Genomic DNA, 19,561 nt, shown 5'->3' on the forward strand with positions numbered 1-19,561 from the left:
TGAGGTCGGGAGAGAATATAATGTACTTAAACCTTATCAATATCGAAGAGATAAAAAGCTTGTTTTCGATAATCTCATAAAAAATATAATAAGAGATCAATGAAATCATAAATAAACAAAAAAAAAACACTTAAAAGGAGTTTTAAACAACTCATTGAAGGAGGAACATAGCATAGCAACATGTACTATGATCTCTTACAAAGTTAAAACAAGTAAACTTAGCTTCATCCTAAAGCTACGTTGCTCGGACTTTCCAAAAATACAATTGCACCCGTGTCAGATCCTCTAAAAAAACACTATTTTTGGTGGATCAAACTAACACCCGATAATATTTTTGAAGAGACTGAGCAACATAGTCCTAAAGTACATCAAACATATTGGTGGACAAGTTTTCAATTTGATCATTAGCAAAAACTCCCTTTTCAAGTACCCAATCTTCAATCATGGCCTGAGAATTCAATGGTTGATCATGTGGAACCAAATGTCCAGCATCCAACACCACAACATGGCTTAAGTTCCTCCATTTCTGCACATACCCTGCTAGCTCGTCGTTGACTCTCCAAACTTTCCTATCTGCTTCCAAGAACTTGTCGATTTCTTCCCACTTCATTCTCTTCACCCACGCCTCGGTTGACACTAACCCAACTCTCAAATCTAGCTGACCTTCATACAACAAAACTTTAGTATTCTTGACAAGGAACAACACCATATACTTCACACTCTTCATCAAATCTTCGTGTAATGCTTCCCTCACCACCTTACTACACACCTCGAAAACAATAGTTTCATTCACTCCCAATGCCTTTTTCACCTCAACATTGTTCAAAAACTCAGCTACCAGATGGTTTTGGTATGGCTTGTGCCTTCTAATGTTATACAGAGTTGGCATTTCAGTCATGTTTTGTAAAGTGTTCAAGACTTTACTTCGAGCATTCGTTGCATCACTCCAATTACCATTCTTTGCCAACGAAATCGCCTTCTCTTGAAGCAACTCTAGTTGTTTCCTTTGTTTTTCATTTATCAATCCAAAGTAATACGCATTTGCAGCATGAGTAGCAACTTGGCTAATCGGATCAGTTAGTCCGTTACCAATGACAACTCCAGCCAAATTCACTCTACTACGAACAGGCAACATGACATTTTTCTTCAAGACTTGATATCCAATTGCTGGCACATATTTACCAGCATAACTCTCACCCGCGATGTAAATAGGCCGATCCTTGAACGATTCATTCAGCTCGATGAACTTTTTTATCGCGATATATAAGTGCTTTGCCACTCCTTTTTGGTTCCTCGGGATTTCTTCAGGTGTTGCAGCAATGCTAAATCCAACACCAATTGGATTATCAAGGAAAAGCAACCCAAAAATCCGATTCCAAGATCCATTATTAGGATTGTGCGCTACATGTTCGATTTTTTGTCTGTGAGAAGAAGAGACTCGCCAAGGGCATAATTCATAGAAGTTTCCGAGCATAGAGGAGCATCCAGGTCCGCCTTGTAGCCAAATGAGAAGTGGGGTTTGAGAAAGAGGTGTGGTGAGATTTTGAGCTTCGTAGAATGTGTAGAAAATGGCGGAGCTGGTTGTGTCATTGACCCTGAGGTAGCCAGACTTAGTGGGGAGAGAGTCATTAGGGAATGGAAGAGATGCATAGATTGTTGATGAATTGATTAGGAAGTAGTGGAAGATGAGAAAAGAGAGGAACTTGAAATCCATCAATGGCAAATCTTGATGGAGTGAGTGTGAAAGAAGTGGGCACTGAAGCACTGAGCAAATAAAGATTCCTGTGGCAAAAGATTCCAAAGGAGGAGGTTAAAATATTAATAATACTTGCATTAAACATATACATATTTTATTTCATAGTATTAGTAATACACACCTCAATACACAATAAGAATACATAGCATGAAAAAAATGTACCAAATAAGATATACGGAGTTAATGGATTATTAATACACCATACGAAACGATTAGAGGACTAGGGATCAATACCTGCTTAATACATGTTTTCCTTGGGGAAAATTTTTCAGCACTACATTGACATAGCCACGATATCTTCAAATGAATTTGTATTCCAGCACCCGAAGTTCAGGGGGCAAAGCTTCCTTTTCAGTTACTTCAGCAACATTTTCAAATGAATCCAAGACATTATGGATCATCATGTCGCATCAGTTCATCTGCTACTTGTTTAAGTCGATAATTCTGCTTCAATTTCCACCAACTGGAAAACATAATCTTAACTAACCCCACGACTCGACTTCCCATATATCATCCAACAAATGAGATATCTTTTGCCAATCAAACATGTGAGCAACATATCAGCTATACCATCACTGTGATGCACGCCTGTGACTCGCCCAACGATGTCAATTAATAGCTCTCTCGGATTTTATGTTTGTGAGACAGCACACCATGCTCGAATGTCAAAGCGACAAAACAATAGAAGGATCTTTGAATGTCTTTGTGGCCAAAGTTGCCTTCCCTAGACAAGGCATGCCAACAATAGATATACTATCCAGATCCTCTGTTTCTTTAGTCAGTAAATGAATTAGCTTCTCAGCATCATCCTCAAACCCCACAAGCTCCTCTTCAGTTATTTGAATACATGTTGAGAAGTTGGAGCATTTGCATCGATGTTAACGTTCTCCATCCTAATAAGCTTTGGTCTCTTTTCTGATTGTTCTGGTGGAAATGCTTGATGTCAGAGAGCAGTGTTGCCTGACATGAATTAGAGCAATGAACATGGTCATCTCCATTCTCCAGTAAGCAATAAAAAACCAATAATTGTGAAGGAAGAACCATAATTATCAGGAAAAAAAGGCAAACAGGAGTAACTCTCCAGTTGAACTTCATACAAAGTCCAAAGATTAGGAACTCTTAGTTCTATGACACAGGGGTTTAACAGCATTGTTGCATTATTTTGTCAAAGCAAGGGATACTGCAAATGATCGGCAAGACACTGCATGTGACATCTTTCTTCTAATGACTTAAGCCCCAACATAGTCAACTCGGTCCAAATTCTTCGAGTGATCAAGATTCACAATTTCGGAAATCACTATGAGGAAGTAGAGCCGACCGTGCTATGAGCGGGCTCCTTCCTTATCTTATTTGTTTCCATCAACATCCTGATTTCATTTGCATCATCCCACCTTCCAGCATCAGCATACATGTTATACAGCAAAACATAAGGACCTGAACTCTCTGGTTCTAGGCGCATTAGCGCTTCAGCTGCTATTCGCGCCAACTCAACATTGTTGTGCACCCTACAAGCACCTAGTACTGCACCCCAGACAGCCTTATCTGGCTCCAGTGGCATAGTGTTAATCACTTTCATGGCTTCCTCAAGTTGCCCATCTCGACAAACAATATCCACAAGGGAGCCAAAATGTTCAATCTCAGGTTTGATGCCGAATTCAGATTCCATAGATTTAAAATATAACCGACCTTGATCCACTAAACCAGCATGAGCACATGCATTCAGAACTGAAATGAACGTGATGTGAGTTGGCCTCACTTTCAGGCACTTCATTAATTCAAAAAGCTCTAGCGCTTCAAATGCAAAACCATGAGATGCATATCCTCCGACCATTGCATTCCATGAGATTACGTCCTTTTGAAATTTCATCTTTTCGAAAATTACCCTTGCTTCATGTATTTTGCCACATTTTGCATACATGGTTATTAGGGAATTGTTTAAAGGTATATCTGGTATAACAGTCTTTGTCACTAGCTGATGAATCTGCATACCCAGAAACAATGCCACAGTTTCAGCACAAACACTTAGAAGTGAGGAAAGTGTGTGTCTATCAGGTTTCTCTCCTGCCTGTTGCATCGTCCTGAATAACTTTATTGCTCCTTCATAGTCTGCATTTCTTTCACACCCCGAGATCATTGAATTCCAAGAAACCCGATTCTTGTGGGGCATCCTTTCAAAATAATTACGTGCCAATTCCAACTTTCCCGCCTGTGCATATCCAGAGATGATTGAATTCCATGTTAGTACATCAGGATTTGGCATTTTAGAAAACAGGCTTGATGCTTCACTCATATTTGACGCATGGACATAGCCACAAACCATTGTGTTCCATGAAAATATATCCCTCTCCGTCATCTGATCAAAAAGTTCTCTTGCAGAAACCAAATCTCCTGCTTTGCTATAAGCCAGGATCATGGAATTCCACGATACCACATTCCTCTCAAATTTCTTCTTTTTGCTATTTCCCTGACCGCTAAAAGATGGAACGTTATCAAAAATGCGTCTAGCATCACCAACTCTTCCTTTCTGACCATATCCGGCAATCAAAGTGTTATATGCATGAACCATATCTTCTTTCCCATCATTACACTCTCCAAATTCATACAGAAAATGTTCCGCCTCATCCAATTCCTCGTTCTGTATCAAACCGGATACAAGTACACTAAAAGACGCCGAATCCCTCACTGGCATTCTCTTAAAATACTCAACAGCAGTTTTCACATCCCCATTACGCAAAAAACCCGAAATCACCGCATTCCAAGACACAACATTTTTCACAGGCATACACTCAAAAACCTCCAACGCTTCATCCATTCTCCCACATTTAGCATACCCACTAATCATAGTATTCCAAGAAACATAATCTCTCTCAGGCATTTCACCAAACAGATTCCTACCCTCCTCCAAATACCCTCTCCCTCTACAAGACAAATAACCAGAAATCATCAAATTCCAAGAAACAACATCCCTCTGCGGCATTTCATCAAACAGGTACCGTGCTTTCACAATCTCACGCTGTTGCACATACCCACTAATCATTGAGTTCCAAGTAACTGTATTTCGATGTGTTAACTCATCAAATAATACCCGAGCATCCTCTAATCGACCATTTCGAATCAAATTTGTGATGTTCTTGTTCACTCTACGTATATCTGGAACAGCATCAGAAATTTTGCACCTCAATGTTGATTGATAACGTAATTTTTGAACTGATGCAATGTCTCTGTCACACAGATAGCTTAGCTGCTTCCTTGAGCTGCTTATATTCCTCCACCAAACTGCCATGGCTGGATAATTAGCAGCTTAGCAATGGTTTAATTTAGTTAACTGTGTAATCATGTGTTCATATATCACGTAAAATTTATTAATTCGAAAATTTTATAATTCGAACAAAAAAAGTAATTGATTTATGGTAATGAGTTATTAGTTTAATGATTTTGATAATAATTTTAATTTTTTTTATCCGCAGGTTGATGATTCGGGTTAACAGATAATTGTAGGGTAAAACTTACACACATTAATATGTATGTTATGTGTTTGGATTTATAGTTCATTCTACTTCATTCAATCACGTAATAATGAAAATTACATTGATTTGCTGTGAACACTTGATGCGGATAAGTATTTTCCATAATCGTTTTGTAAATTCACATATTATATTTATTTTATTCGGTAGAATTTAGTTTCATTTTTTTATTTATTTCTGGCAGTTTCTTTGTTGTTTTTTGAACAAGACGTAATATATCAAACTCATGGTTTGTTTATTATTTCACGATATTTCTACATAATTTTCAATTATTTATTTTTTGTGGCAAATCTAACGATAAAATTGATAATTGAATAGATAATGATCAATAAAACGATAGTTGATAAATCATTTCTTAATGGTTTCATAATGATTTAGCATGTTTCAAATCGATAGTCGATAAGTCAATATCAGTTCTATAATAATTCTTTCAATATAAATTTATGTGGCAATTTTGTAAAAAATACATTCTTAGTTGATAGCTATTTAATATTGTCATTTTACTTTATTTTTATTGAATCTCATTTAACATTTTATTACGAAGAAAAATCAACTCAAGTAAATATTAAAGTGATTTAATAAAGGCAATTTAGCGAACACAATAATTTTTTTCATATTTCTTAAATTTTCTGCTCAATAGAGTGATATCACATAAATTAAAATAAAAAAAATATATATCTCAATGTGACTGTTTACAAGAAAATTATCTTTTGTAAGTTAATTAGTTATTAGTTCAATTATCGCTTGATGGCAGGGCTAAAGGTAAAGGGATAAATATATTCCTCAATTTTCTAATTTAAAGCATATGTAAATTAATTTTCTAATTTTAAAAATATATCGTAACTTCAAAATTTTACCTCTTCGATCCATTTCAGACTTGCCCAACTAAAATCAATAATTCAATCCTTTTGTTTTTCATACTCAATCCAAAATCATTTATTTTATATTATATATAATTGAATAGAAGAGAGATCGATTTTTTTTGTGATAGTGTTAAAAAATAAAAATAAAACAAAATAGAACTTCCATGATTGTATATTCTTATTTACTCTAATTTGCTACTAAATATTTGAATGTGATAACACAATTTAATTTGTGCTAAATAGATACCATTAATATTAATTATATTTCTTCCATTGATCCATTTGTTATGTTAATTGTCTTCAAAGTAACAAAACGTATTAGACTAAACTTTGGATCAAGTTTTAAATTTGATTGTATATAACGTAAATTAGAATTTAATGTCTTTTTTGTAATAGATAAGAGTTAAAAGACCATAAAATACTTGTTTTATTCTCCTTAGAGTTACTTTAATTTGCTATAAAATATTTTGGTCATCAAATCAATAACACCTATGGCTCAAAAAACAAAGTTTGACTATTTTACCAAATTTAAAATTTATTTTTCAAAATTATAATTTAATATTTCTTTAGTAGATAAATTCATACTTACTGTTTTCTTGTATATCATTTAATTTTTATTGAATATTGGTCATTTTGTGTTCATTAGATATTTTATTTTTATAACATAAATTAAATTCATTGAAATATTTAATTCACCATGCTATAAATAGAAGCATTCACATATTATTTTCAAGTAGAATATTGTGGCATTAGAAAAAAAATATTTTGATATGGCTTTCAAAGTGATGACTTTTTTTCTTATGATCACGGTGATAAAAATTTGTAAGTTTTTTTCTCCCTCTTTTATATTGTGTACTTGTTTTAATTTTTTTTAATACATGAATATTACAACCACTTTTTGATTTTTCTTTCCACAAATTTTCTTTTTATTTTTTCTTGTATTAAAATATTATTTTCATAGATTTATTTTTTTTATTTACTTATTGATTTGTTTATTTTTAGGTGAAGTTACACATTCATTAGAGGGAGGGAGAAGAAGTAGACGAAAGATTGTTTTTTTTAGGATTAGAATTACTCATGTGAGTATATAAGATGCACCAATTAAACAACAACATCGTTCTATATTATATTATTTATATATAATTTCTTTTATCACGTTGAAAAATTATCGATGATTTTAGATTTTTATAAATTTATTGAGAATAATTTTTGACAAGCACGTTTTCGAAAAATTACGTCATAATTTTATAGGAAATATGTGGCGTTTTAGTATATATATGTGATAAAAGCTTCGATGTACATATCACGATCAGTTATAGATTTTTTATATTATTTATATATGATTTCTTTTATATTCATGTTATATTATTTATATATGATTTCTTTTATCACGTTTGAAAAAATTATCAATAATTTTAAATTTTTTTACAAATTAATTCAGAATAATTTTTGACAGGTACATTTTCGAAAAAATTACGTCATAATTTTGTAGGAAATACGTGCGTTTTTAGTATATATATGTATTTTTTGTTAAGATAAAAGCTTCAATGTACATATCACGATCAGTTATAGATTTTTTATATTATTTATATATGATTTCTTTTATATTCATATTATATTATTTATATATGATTTCTTTTATCACGTTTGAAAAAATTATCGATAATTTTAATTTTTTTACAAATTAATTCAGAATAATTTTTGACAGGTACATTTTCTAAAAATTACGTCATAATTTTGTAGGAAATAAGTGTCTTTAGTATATATATGTATTTTTCGTTAAGATAAAAACTTCATACATATCACGATCAGTTATAGATTATCTTTTTTTCATTTTTACAGGTGTTTCACCAGACGTTGAGGCAAGAGACGTCAAGTTGTGTTGTTTTTGTGAGAAAGATGAAGATTGTAAGAGTTTTTGCCATAAACCTCCTTATCGTTGTGCACTCCATGTATGTGCTTGCTCAAAATATACGTTTTCGAAAATTGGATTGCAAAACTTAATAGGGGCATGAAGAATGAAGATTTTATGGACAAAATATAATATTAAAAAAATATGAAAAATGATGAAATTACAGTTTTTTCTTTTAAAATAGTTAATATATAGTTATCTCGATTATATGTAACTTTAAAAAAAAAAAAAGTTAATGCTAAAATAAGAAAAGTTTCTATCTCTATATACATTTCCCCTTTTTCTTCCCCTTCTTTTCATTTTTAAATATTAGTTATTTTATATGCGAGTTACCTATATCTTGAATTATGTAATACACATAACTGTGTAAATAATATTAAAAATTAAAATTAATTTGGATAAATAATTATACGTGAAAGAATAAAATGTAAGTTTCTACTTTCTATGGAATTGATCATTATTTTTCAATATTACAAAGATGAATAATTAAATTAAAATTAGATATACGTAAAAAAAAAAGAGAGTTTACATGCTTTGATTATATGAGGTATAAATATGTGATGGAGTGGAATGTATCATATTCTTATTGATGATATGTATGATCTATATTATTTTAATTATAGTATCATGGTCAAGACTCTTAATATAAATATTAATATTCATTTTGAACGAGCAAACGAAAATTGATCATGTGAATAAGTGTATTATCGTAACAACAATTCAATATCTAATATGGTTTGATTCCATCATTTATTTAATACCATTACAAAATGTACCATATTTTGTGCAACTTTGATATTATATTTTAACAACTATTTTTTTAGAACTATTTAATAATTAAAAAAAAATAACAAATATAACTAAAGTCATGCGAATTGCTATAGTTTCTTTTATTATGCTCTTTTTGTGAATAATTAAACAAGCACAAACTCATATTAATATGACAAGATTTAAATAATTAACAATCAAAGATTGGAGCAAGTCTTTTCTAATTAATTAGTTGAACCCATATTGTCATGAATTTAAATTTTGTGCACAGTTAGTGTATAAAATTTTCTACACTATCAAGTATTTTTATAATAAACAAGGTAACTTAATAAATAATTAATAAAATATATTTCTGAATATAATTATAATTACGGTAAAATATAGCAAAGCTAATTCATAGTTATCATTTTAACTAACCAATTTTATTTGGTTTTCTAAATCTGATTTTATTTGGTTCTATCACTCAAAGAAATGAAAATTAAAAATAAATTGGACTCCTATTAATACGTAATTGCTTCTATTAAAAAACAAAACAAAATTTCATGTCCAAAAACAGAAGGTAGCTTAACAAATAGGAAAAATTACCTGAATTGATACATTTTAATAAATAATTACTGATTTTAATAATATTTTTTATTTATTACTATTTATAGCAATGCTATATTAAATCTGCAATATATGTTAAAAGTGAATTATGTATGTAATATATATGAATTATAATTGTTTTTAAAGATATATTATGTTTGTTTGATAAAAAATTGACACATTGAATTATAAGTGTATTAACATGTGTGATAAACGAATTATCTATCATTAAAATTTGTATTATATGTGAATAAGAAATTGTTCTTTGTAATATGAATTAAACTTGTGTTGTAAATAAATTAAAAGTGATCAAGTGAAAAAGAAATATTATTACTATAAATAATAAATATTTATTTATTTTAGTATATTTATTTAAATTTCGCTAACAAATACTACTAATATATATTTCAAAGTTGGCAAACTAGATAGCTAAAAAGCTATGTTAGACTTATATTTATTTTGCGACCATAATAAGTGTAGAAGCTCATCAACAATTTTAGTTGTACCTATATTTTACTTTTCACTTCTTTTCTAAATTTTTTTCTTCTTTTTTACCCCCGTATATATAGAGAGGGCGAGAGTGGTTGAATTTACTTAAAATAAAGGTAAAGTATTTATTATCGCTGAACTTGAAGCTTTTTATTCGATATATATTTAAATTATATTTCATTTTAATTACTTCAAACTTTTTTATTCCTCCATCACGTATACTTTTATTGTCCACTTGACATAGAAATTGACAACACACTATATTAGACGCGTGAGAAAGTGATTTTTGGTTACATCCTAAAGCTAGAACGATTAAAAAAAGTCAAAATCTCCATTTTTCTTTAATATTATTTGACATATTTTAAATGAAAAATAGAGCAAAATGTAAATAAAAAAGTAAAGGAAACAAAGATTACTATTAATATTTAATAATTAGGAAGGGTATAATAATAAATTATTATATTGAATTATCGATTTATTCAATAATTCAATAATAAAAAAATTGATACCGAATTAATAACTCAATAAATTTTTTTTATAAATTCATTAAAAACACAATAACTTAATAATATATTTTTTTTATTCGATTTATGGGGCGGTTGGATTTTTTCACACTCCTACTAAAGCCTATTTCTACTTTTATAAATAATAAAGAAATTATATATTTTAAAGACATTATATTATACGAATATCAAATCTATGTTGCTACTCCACAAAATTCTTCATTATCAAGAAATATGAAAGTTCTTAATTTGTGTTGCCATGTATTTTTCCATGATAATACATTCTAGTTTGGTGTAATTTATGTGTAAGTAAAAATCTAAAATCTGCACCTTAATTGAAAAATCAATCAAACTACTCAGATAAATTGTTATGTTTTATTCACTTTTATTTAACGTACCTAAAATAAGAAATTTATAATAGTGTTTGATTTAGTTTCATATGCCAAATGAAAGAATACCAAGTAAAAAATGCAATCGTTATTTTCTTAATTATATTTATAATATGATTTTTCTAACTCTTAATTATACATGAGATTCGATCATTTTAAAAATGATATGTTTCAATATTCATTTCATTGATCATTGAGCATTCGGTAAGTGTAAGATGTATTTTTTTTCATATTAATGTGCAAAAAATTGCAATTTGTAGTATTTTTCATATAGTTTTAAAATATCTATTTTTTTTGTTTAAAATATTAAATTAATGTAATCTAATTTAACTTTGAAAATTAGTCATATTAACTTTTAAAAAATGTAACATGACAAATAATACTAATATGGTGGGAGCAATAAACTGCATTACATGAGACATTTAATGTCAGCAATACAAAAAATGTTTTTTTTTTTAAAAAAAAAATAGAAAACATATCATTGAAACAATGAAGGTCAAAGACTTTATTAATTGAAAAATGTACATAATAGTTCCCAATAACCATAGGAACAGTATAGCCTATAGATATATCCTTTTTGGCTGCAAAAGCAAAGAGCAAAAAGCATAAAGCAAAAAGCAAAAATGTAATTTTTTTTACCCAAAATATGTTGTAATTTTGTAGGAACGGCTTGAGTTAATTTTTTTGCTTGATAAAACATAGTATGCCTTTTTATCTTATCAAATTTTTATATTCGAATATTTTTGAAGCGTTTTTTCACGTTTTTAAAAAACGATACAATGTTTTTTTAAAAGAAAACCTTTTTATCTTTTCTTAATATTATTAAAATAGTAAAGAAAAAGGAAGAAAATACTGTTTGAGTTACTGAAAATGGATTAACATGGATAATAAATTTGTATGAGATTTTATGTTTTATTGGGTAAAGGTGAGATGGGAATGAGCTGATTTTCAACTTTATAAAAATAAAAAATAACTTAAATACACAACTATAAGTTTTATATTCTCTAATTTTTCCTTTTTTTTTTTAAATATTACATAATTCCCTTTTTTTAAAATTTTAGTAGAAGTGTATAGATACATAACATTCTCTCTCATATAATACACAATCCCCCAATATAATGCCTATTTTTTCTCCACTAAAACACTCAATCTTCTAAATCAGTTTTTGGATTTTGAATTATTAATTTTAATTAAAACACCCAATTTTGAAATTTTGAATTTCAAAATAAAAATTTTGAAATTTAAAAAAACTGCACAATTTCTCTCCAGTTCTTATTGTTCTTCTTACTCCATCACGTCTTCAATTCTTCTTACTCCATCATCGTCTTTCTTCTTCTTAACCCAGCATTTGTTATTGGTTTCTTCTTTTTCTTATTATTCCATCATCAGTTCTTATTTTCTTCCTTTTTTTGTTTTGGTTAATTGTTCTATTACATCATAGTAATGGATCCGTTAATTAATAGAAGGATATATGATTCCGACGATGAAAATTAGAAAGAAAATAAAAAAAAAAGTCTTTCATGATTCTATGAAGCTTCAGAAGGATTCAAACAAAGACTCTAGCGAAACATCAAAATCAAATGTTGTCAAAATACAACATAAAAAGAAAAAAGAAGCAGCAAACATTGTTGTCAGGCCTACATTGTTTCGGGTTTGTATTTTTATACTTATTTTAAAATTGTTGTTGAAATTAGTAAAAATTTTAAGGAATCCAATATGTATCAAAAAATTATGAAAATTATTATCATGTATCAGACAATAGGTTTAATACATAAGTACTAAGTGGATTATAATGTTTAGTCTATGATTCGATACATGCATTAGATGTGTATCATATGATTTCCTATGTATCAAGGGTTTTTGAAATTTTTTATCATGTATCAGTGATTAATTTCAATAACCGCGCCATCAAGTGTGCTTGCTGCTACATTTTGAATCAGTGTGTATAGTGTTTTAGACGATGCATTGAAACATGAAGTGTTTGCTGATACATTTTGAATCAGTGTGCTTGCTGATACATTTTGAAACCATCAAGTGTGTATAGTGTTTTAGATGATGCATTGATACATTTTAAATTCATCAAGTGTGCTTGCTGATACATTTTGAATCAGTGTGTATAGTGTTTTAGACGATGCATTGATACAGGAATTTGTTGTGTATCACCCAAATTCCGGAATGTCTCATCAAAATTGATGTATTCATCATGAAACATCCACAATAACAACAATAAAATTACTGCAGTTCGAAGTTTAACAGTTTGTTCATAAAAGATGTATTCAAAATAGATGATATAATCTTTGATTTTCAAAATTTGAAATTAATATCCAATTACGTGCTAATTTAATGCTGATTAATGATCTGTTACCGTAAATTAAGCTATTTTAATTAACAAGTTTAAATGTACCGTTTTTTCCCCATTTTTTCTTAACAGTTTAAACTTACCATGTATCATTTATCATCTATCAGTAGAGTCTAAAGTATCACGACACAAAAATTTTAAGGGATTTTTAGTAAATACTAAATTTATCGGGACAGAGTGTAATTATTGAATTACACTATGGGATTCCTTAAATTTTTACTAAAAAAATTCTCTTTTTTTTCTTCTTTCTTTCTGATTGGGCATATCAAATTGGGCCCATTTTAAAATGAGTCCAACACATACTCTATATAATTATACCAATTCTTAATAAGAAACACTCCATCATCTTCATACCAATTCATAATAACAACATTCATTATCTTCATGGATTCACATAAGATTCAAAGTGTATCTAAATCCTCCAACCCAACTCTCCCCACCACCAACAATAACACAAATATTGAGATTCAAAGTAATTCTGATCCTAAATCCTCCAACCCAACTCTCCCCACAAACAACAATAACACAAATATTGGGTTTGTTGGCACACTTGCTCTTCAAGCAAATGTGGTAGAGTTAAAAAAACTTGAATCCATTAGATCAAGTATTCAAATGGAAATGCTTCTCAATAAAAAACATGCAGATTAGATAACAAATGGTTTAGTGAACCATATGGGATTCTTACTGTTGTATACTATGGGTGGGTTGTCACTTGAAGTCTCAAACGAAGTGAAATGTTTGGGTGTAAGGCTTATAATAGCCATTGTCACCTTTACTTTCGGAATAGGATAGATAATAGGCTATAAATTAGTCAAATTGAAGTTAGACAAAACGTCATTCACTGTGAACGAGGTATACAAAAAAAATTCTTACTATTGGGGTTTTGTCACTTGTAGTGTCACTTTCAACTTTTAAAATTTCTCTTTTTTCTTTCTTCTTCTTTTTTCCAATTGGGATCAAATTGGGCCCATTTTTAAATGAGTCCAACACACTCTCCATATAATCATACCAATTCATAATAACAACACTCCATCATATTCATGGACTCATATGAGATTCAATCTGATTCTAAATGCTCCATCCCAACAACAATAACAATGATTTTAAGTCTTCCAACACAAATACTGGTTCTGTTGGGACACTTGCTTTTCAAGCAAATGTGATCGAGTTGATAAAACTTGAATCCATTGAATCAAGTTTTCAAATGAAAATGTTACTGATTCAAAAACACGCAGATGACATAATAAATGGATTAGTCAGCCATATGGGTTTATCACGGGTGGGTTGTCACTTGAAGTCTCAAACGAAGTGAAATGTTTGGGTGTATGGCTTATAATAACCATTGTCACCCTTACTTTCGGAATAGGATTGACAATAGGCTATAAATTAGTCAAATTGAAGTTAGACAAAACGCCATTCACTGTGAACGAGGTATACAAAAAAGTTTCTTATTATTGGGGTTTTGTCACTTGTAGTGTCACTTTCAACTTTTAAAAATTTCTCTTTTTTCTTTCTTCTTCTTTTTTCCAATTGGGATCAAATTGGGCCAATTTTTAAATGAGCCCAACACACTCTCTATATAATCATACTAATTCATAATAACAACACTCCATCATATTCATGGATTCATATAAGATTCAATTTGATTCTAAATCCTCCATCCCAACAACAATAACAATGATTTTAAGTCTTCCAACACAAATACTGGTTCTGTTGGGACACTTGCTTTTCAAGCAAATGTGATCGAGTTGATAAAACTTGAATCCATTGAATCAAGTTTTCAAATGAAAATGTTACTGATTCAAAAACACGCAGATGACATAATAAATGGATTAGTCAGCCATATGGGTTTCTTACTATGGGTGGGTTGTCACTTGAAGTCTCAAACGAAGTGAAATGTTTGGGTGTATCGCTTATAATAGCCATTGTCACCTTTACTTTCGGAATAGGATTGATAATAGGCTATAAATTAGTCAAATTGAAGTTAGACAAAACGTCATTCACTGTGAACGAGGTATACAAAAAAGTTTCTTAATATTGGGGTTTTGTCACTTGTAGTACTTTCAACTTTTAAAAATTTCTCTTTTTTCTTTCTTCTTCTTTTTTCCAATTGGGATCAAACACACTCTCTATATAATTACACCAATTCATAATAACAACACTCCGTCATCTTCATGGATTCATATGAGATTCAATCTGATTCTAAATCCTCCATCCCAACAACAATAACAATGATTTTAAGTCTTCCAACACAAATATCTCAAACGAAGTGAAATGTTTGGGTGTATGGCTTATAATAGCCATTGTCACCCTTACTTTCGGAATAGGATTGACAATAGGCTATAAATTAGTCAAATTGAAGTTAGACAAAACGTCATTCACTGTGAACGAGGTATACAAAAAAGTTTCTTAATATTGGGGTTTTGTCACTTGTAGTACTTTCAACTTTTAAAAATTTCTCTTTTTTCTTTCTTCTTCTTTTTTCCAATTGGGATCAAACACACTCTCTATATAATTACACCAATTCATAATAACAACACTCTGTCATCTTCATGGATTCATGTGAGATTCAATCTGATTCTAAATCCTCCATCCCAACAACAATAACAATGATTTTAAGTCTTCCAACACAAATATCTCAAACGAAGTGAAATGTTTGGGTGTATGGCTTATAATAGCCATTGTCACCCTTACTTTCGGAATAGGATTGACAATAGGCTATAAATTAGTCAAATTGAAGTTAGACAAAACGTCATTCACTGTGAACGAGGTATACAAAAAAGTTTCTTACTATTGTGGTTTTGTCACTTGTAGTGTCACTTTCAACTTTTAAAAATTTCTCTTTTTTCTTTCTTATTTTTTCCAATTGGGATCAAATTGGGCCATTTTTAAATGAGCCCAACACACTCTCTATATAATCATACTAATTCATAATAACAACAGTCCATCATATTCATGGATTCATATGAGATTCAATCTAATTCTAAATCCTCCATCCCAACAACAATAACAATGATTTTAAGTCTTCCAACACAAATACTGGTTCTGTTGGGACACTTGCTTTTCAAGCAAATGTGATCGAGTTGATAAAACTTGAATCCATTGAATCAAGTTTTCAAATGAAAATGTTACTGATTCAAAAACATGCAGATGACATAATAAATGGATTAGTCAGCCATATGGGTTTCTTACTATGGGTGGATTGTCACTTGAAGTTTCAAACGAAGTGAAATGTTTGGGTGTATGGCTTATAATAGCCATTGTCACCTTTACTTTCGGATTAGGATTGATAATAGGCTATAAATTAGTCAAATTGAAGTTAGACAAAACGTCATTCACTGTGAACGAGGTATACAAAAAAGTTTCTTACTATTGGGGTTTTGTCACTTGTAGTGTCACTTTCAACTTTTAAAAATTTCTCTTTTTTCTTTCTTCTCCTTTTTTTCAATTGGGATCAAATTGGGCCCATTTTTAAATGAGTCCAACACACTCTCTATATAATCATAACAATTCATAATAACAACACTCCATCATATTCATGGACTCATATGAGATTCAATCTGATTCTAAATCCTCCATCCCAACAACAATAACAATGATTTTAAGTCTTCCAACACAAATATCTCAAACGAAGTGAAATGTTTGGGTGTATGGATTATAATAGTCATTGTCACACTTACTTTCGGAATAGGATTGACAATAGGCTATAAATTAGTCAAATTGAAGTTAGATAAAACGTCTGTGAACAAGGTATACAAAAAAGTTTCTTACTATTGGGGTTTTGTCACTTGTAGTGTCACTTTCAACTTTTAAAAATTTCTCTTTTTTTTTTCTTCTTTTTTCCAATTGGGATCAAATTGGGCCCATTTTTAAATGAGTCCAACACACTCTCTATATAATTACACCAATTCATAATAACAATACTCCATCATCTTCATGGATTCATATGAGATTCAATCTGATTCTAAATCATTCATCCCAACAACAATAACAATGATTTTAAGTTTTCCAACACAAATACTGGTTCTGTTGGGATACTTGCTTTTCAAGCAAATGTGATCGAGTTGATAAAACTCGAATCCATTGAATTAAGTTTTCAATTGAAAATGTTACTGATTCAAAAATACGCAGATGACATAATAAATGGATTAGTCAGCCATATGGGTTTCTTACTATTGGGGTTTGTCACTTGAAGTGTCACACACAAAGTAAACTGTTTTAGTGCATGGATAATAATAGCCATTGTCACGCTTACTTTCGGAGTAGGCTTGACAATAGACTATAAATTAGTCAAATTGAAGTTAGACAAAACGTCATTTACTGTGAACGAGAGATACAAAAAAGTGGATGATGGTAATCAATTGAAGGTGAGATGATAATTGCAGTAGCAGAAGCAGTTTCTTCTAAATTGCCTGAATTCTCCACGGAAAACACAGAATTGAAAAATTTGAAGAAGATGAATACCAAATTTCTCGGAACACTTCACTGCACGTGAAAAAATCAATTCACATTCATGGTTGCTCTGATAACATGTCAAATTATAAAGTGGCTAACGACATTGTTTAATGTCATTTAAAAGACTACTAAATGCCGAAAAAATAGAGGTGGAGTAGAATGATTTTGTTGTATAAGAACAAGGGTAATATTCAAAATTGCAATGACTTTAGCGGTATCAAACTACTGAGCCATACTATGAAAGTCTAGGACACGGTGGTAGAGATGACTATGAGGAGGGGTTTGTCTTATTTTTTAGAACCAATTGACATTTATGCTGAGATGATCAGACCATAGAAGGCCTTCATCTTGTTAAGAGATTGTTGGATTAGTATAGAAATAGGAAGAGAGATTTACATATGGTGTTCATTGACTTCAAAAAAGCATATGAAAAAGTCCCTAGGGTGTCCATAGGTGTTCATGTGGTATACATGAGGACAATCAAGAACATGTACGATAACACCAAGCCCCAAATAAGAACGGTGTTGAAGACTCGAAATACTTCGCGATCGTGATAGGATTGCCCTAGTGATCAACTTTTAGTCCGTTTTTATTTGTCCCAGTGTTGGATGAATTGACATGGCATATTCAAGGGGAGGTGCCGTGGTGTATGTTAATCTGCATAGTACTAATGGACAAGACACACATCAAAGTTAACAATAGGGTGGAAGTTTGAAGATAGACCCTCGAATCTAAAGGTTCTAAGTTGAGTAGCAGGGGCGGACCCACATGATATCCGCCGGGTGCTCGAGCACCCATTAACTTTGTTAGGAAATATATATATCTATGTAGAAATCGATAGGTATATGTATAGAATTAACATAGATCACCCAATAAATAAATCATATAGTTGGCCCAATGGTTCTAGGATGGGTACTTAAGACTCTTTTAATGTTGTTGTACCAAGGTTCGAATCTCATTGTTAACATATATTTTTTCATTGGATGTGAAAGTGAAGATTGATAAAGAATTCATCCCCAAGAAGGAAGTCTCAAGTATCCTAGGTCAATAATGGAAGGAATTAAAGAGATTGATGACGATATCTCACACTATACTGGAGCAGGGGGGATGGAGGCTTCCTTTAGAGGTGTTATGTGATTTGAGTGTGACATCAAGGCTTGAAGGTAAGTTCTATATAGTGGTTAGTCCTTAAGAGTGCACAGGGCTTGCACTTAAGTTCAATGAATGTGTGGACATACTAGAAGAGATGTGATTAGGAACGACATTATACAGGGCATGGTGGGATTAGAGATATTCCATATACAATCCCAATGTTCCTCCTTGTGCTAATGGAATCATGATGCTTAATATGGACAAAGAAGAGCCGGAGAAAGTTGTAGCTCATAGATAATACATCACTCAATGTCTCTTTTAGTGAAAGATGACTCTAATATGTCACTTTGCCAATTGTTTATCTATCAAAATAGATTGGATATATGGATCTTGGAAGACTATGAAACACTCTTATGGACCAAAAAATACAACGTTAAACTTGCATTTAACGACCAAAGTATTTATCAAAGTACGCGTCTTCATTGCTCCTGTGATTATTGGGAAACTATTATGAACATGTGTTGGTTAGTAAAGTCTTTGCATTTCCTGGATGATGAATTCGTATTTCAATGGATTGTCAAAGAGATATTTATGTATAATATGCATAATAATACTTTGAGGAATATTCAATGACCACAAGGCTCAAGATCATTTACTTGTTACCCTTATAAAAAGAGCCTCTTGACCATATAAGTCCTTTTAGCTACCAACTTTGAAATATACTAATTATTAAGCTATCTTTTGTTGTTGGATATGAAATTTTGTTTTGTTTTGTTTTTTAATATACACTGCAACTCTTCTAAAAATGCATCTTTCAACCTATTATGCATTAGTAATTTGAGTACATTGATAAAATTATTCTTACT

General features: G+C 30.7%; 2 protein-coding genes and 1 long non-coding RNA gene across 3 annotated transcripts; 1 reads left to right on the top strand and 2 right to left on the bottom strand.

The window, feature by feature from the left end:
- Positions 1-112: 112 nt before the first annotated feature.
- LOC101244869 (pentatricopeptide repeat-containing protein At1g62260, mitochondrial) lies at positions 113-5,157 on the bottom strand. The gene is made up of 2 exons (XM_004238680.5): positions 1,991-5,157; positions 113-1,782 (listed from the first exon to the last, which is right to left on the bottom strand). Exon 1 carries the CDS (start codon positions 5,037-5,039, stop codon positions 3,054-3,056), a length of 1,986 nt encoding a protein of 661 aa, XP_004238728.2. The 5' UTR covers positions 5,040-5,157; the 3' UTR covers positions 113-1,782; positions 1,991-3,053.
- On the bottom strand, positions 359-1,714 carry LOC138337013 (serine carboxypeptidase-like 50). The gene has a single exon (XM_069297643.1). The coding sequence runs from the start codon at positions 1,712-1,714 to the stop codon at positions 359-361; it is 1,356 nt and encodes a 451-aa protein (XP_069153744.1).
- A 1,709-nt stretch (positions 5,158-6,866) lies between the features above and the next one.
- Positions 6,867-8,320, top strand: LOC112941469 (uncharacterized). Its single transcript, XR_003246733.2, has 2 exons — positions 6,867-6,965; positions 7,986-8,320. It is a non-coding gene; the product is annotated as an uncharacterized lncRNA (long non-coding RNA).
- Positions 8,321-19,561: the final 11,241 nt, after the last annotated feature.

This window comes from Solanum lycopersicum, chromosome 5 (assembly GCF_036512215.1).
Source record: "Solanum lycopersicum chromosome 5, SLM_r2.1".
Lineage (NCBI taxonomy): Eukaryota > Viridiplantae > Streptophyta > Magnoliopsida > Solanales > Solanaceae > Solanum > Solanum lycopersicum.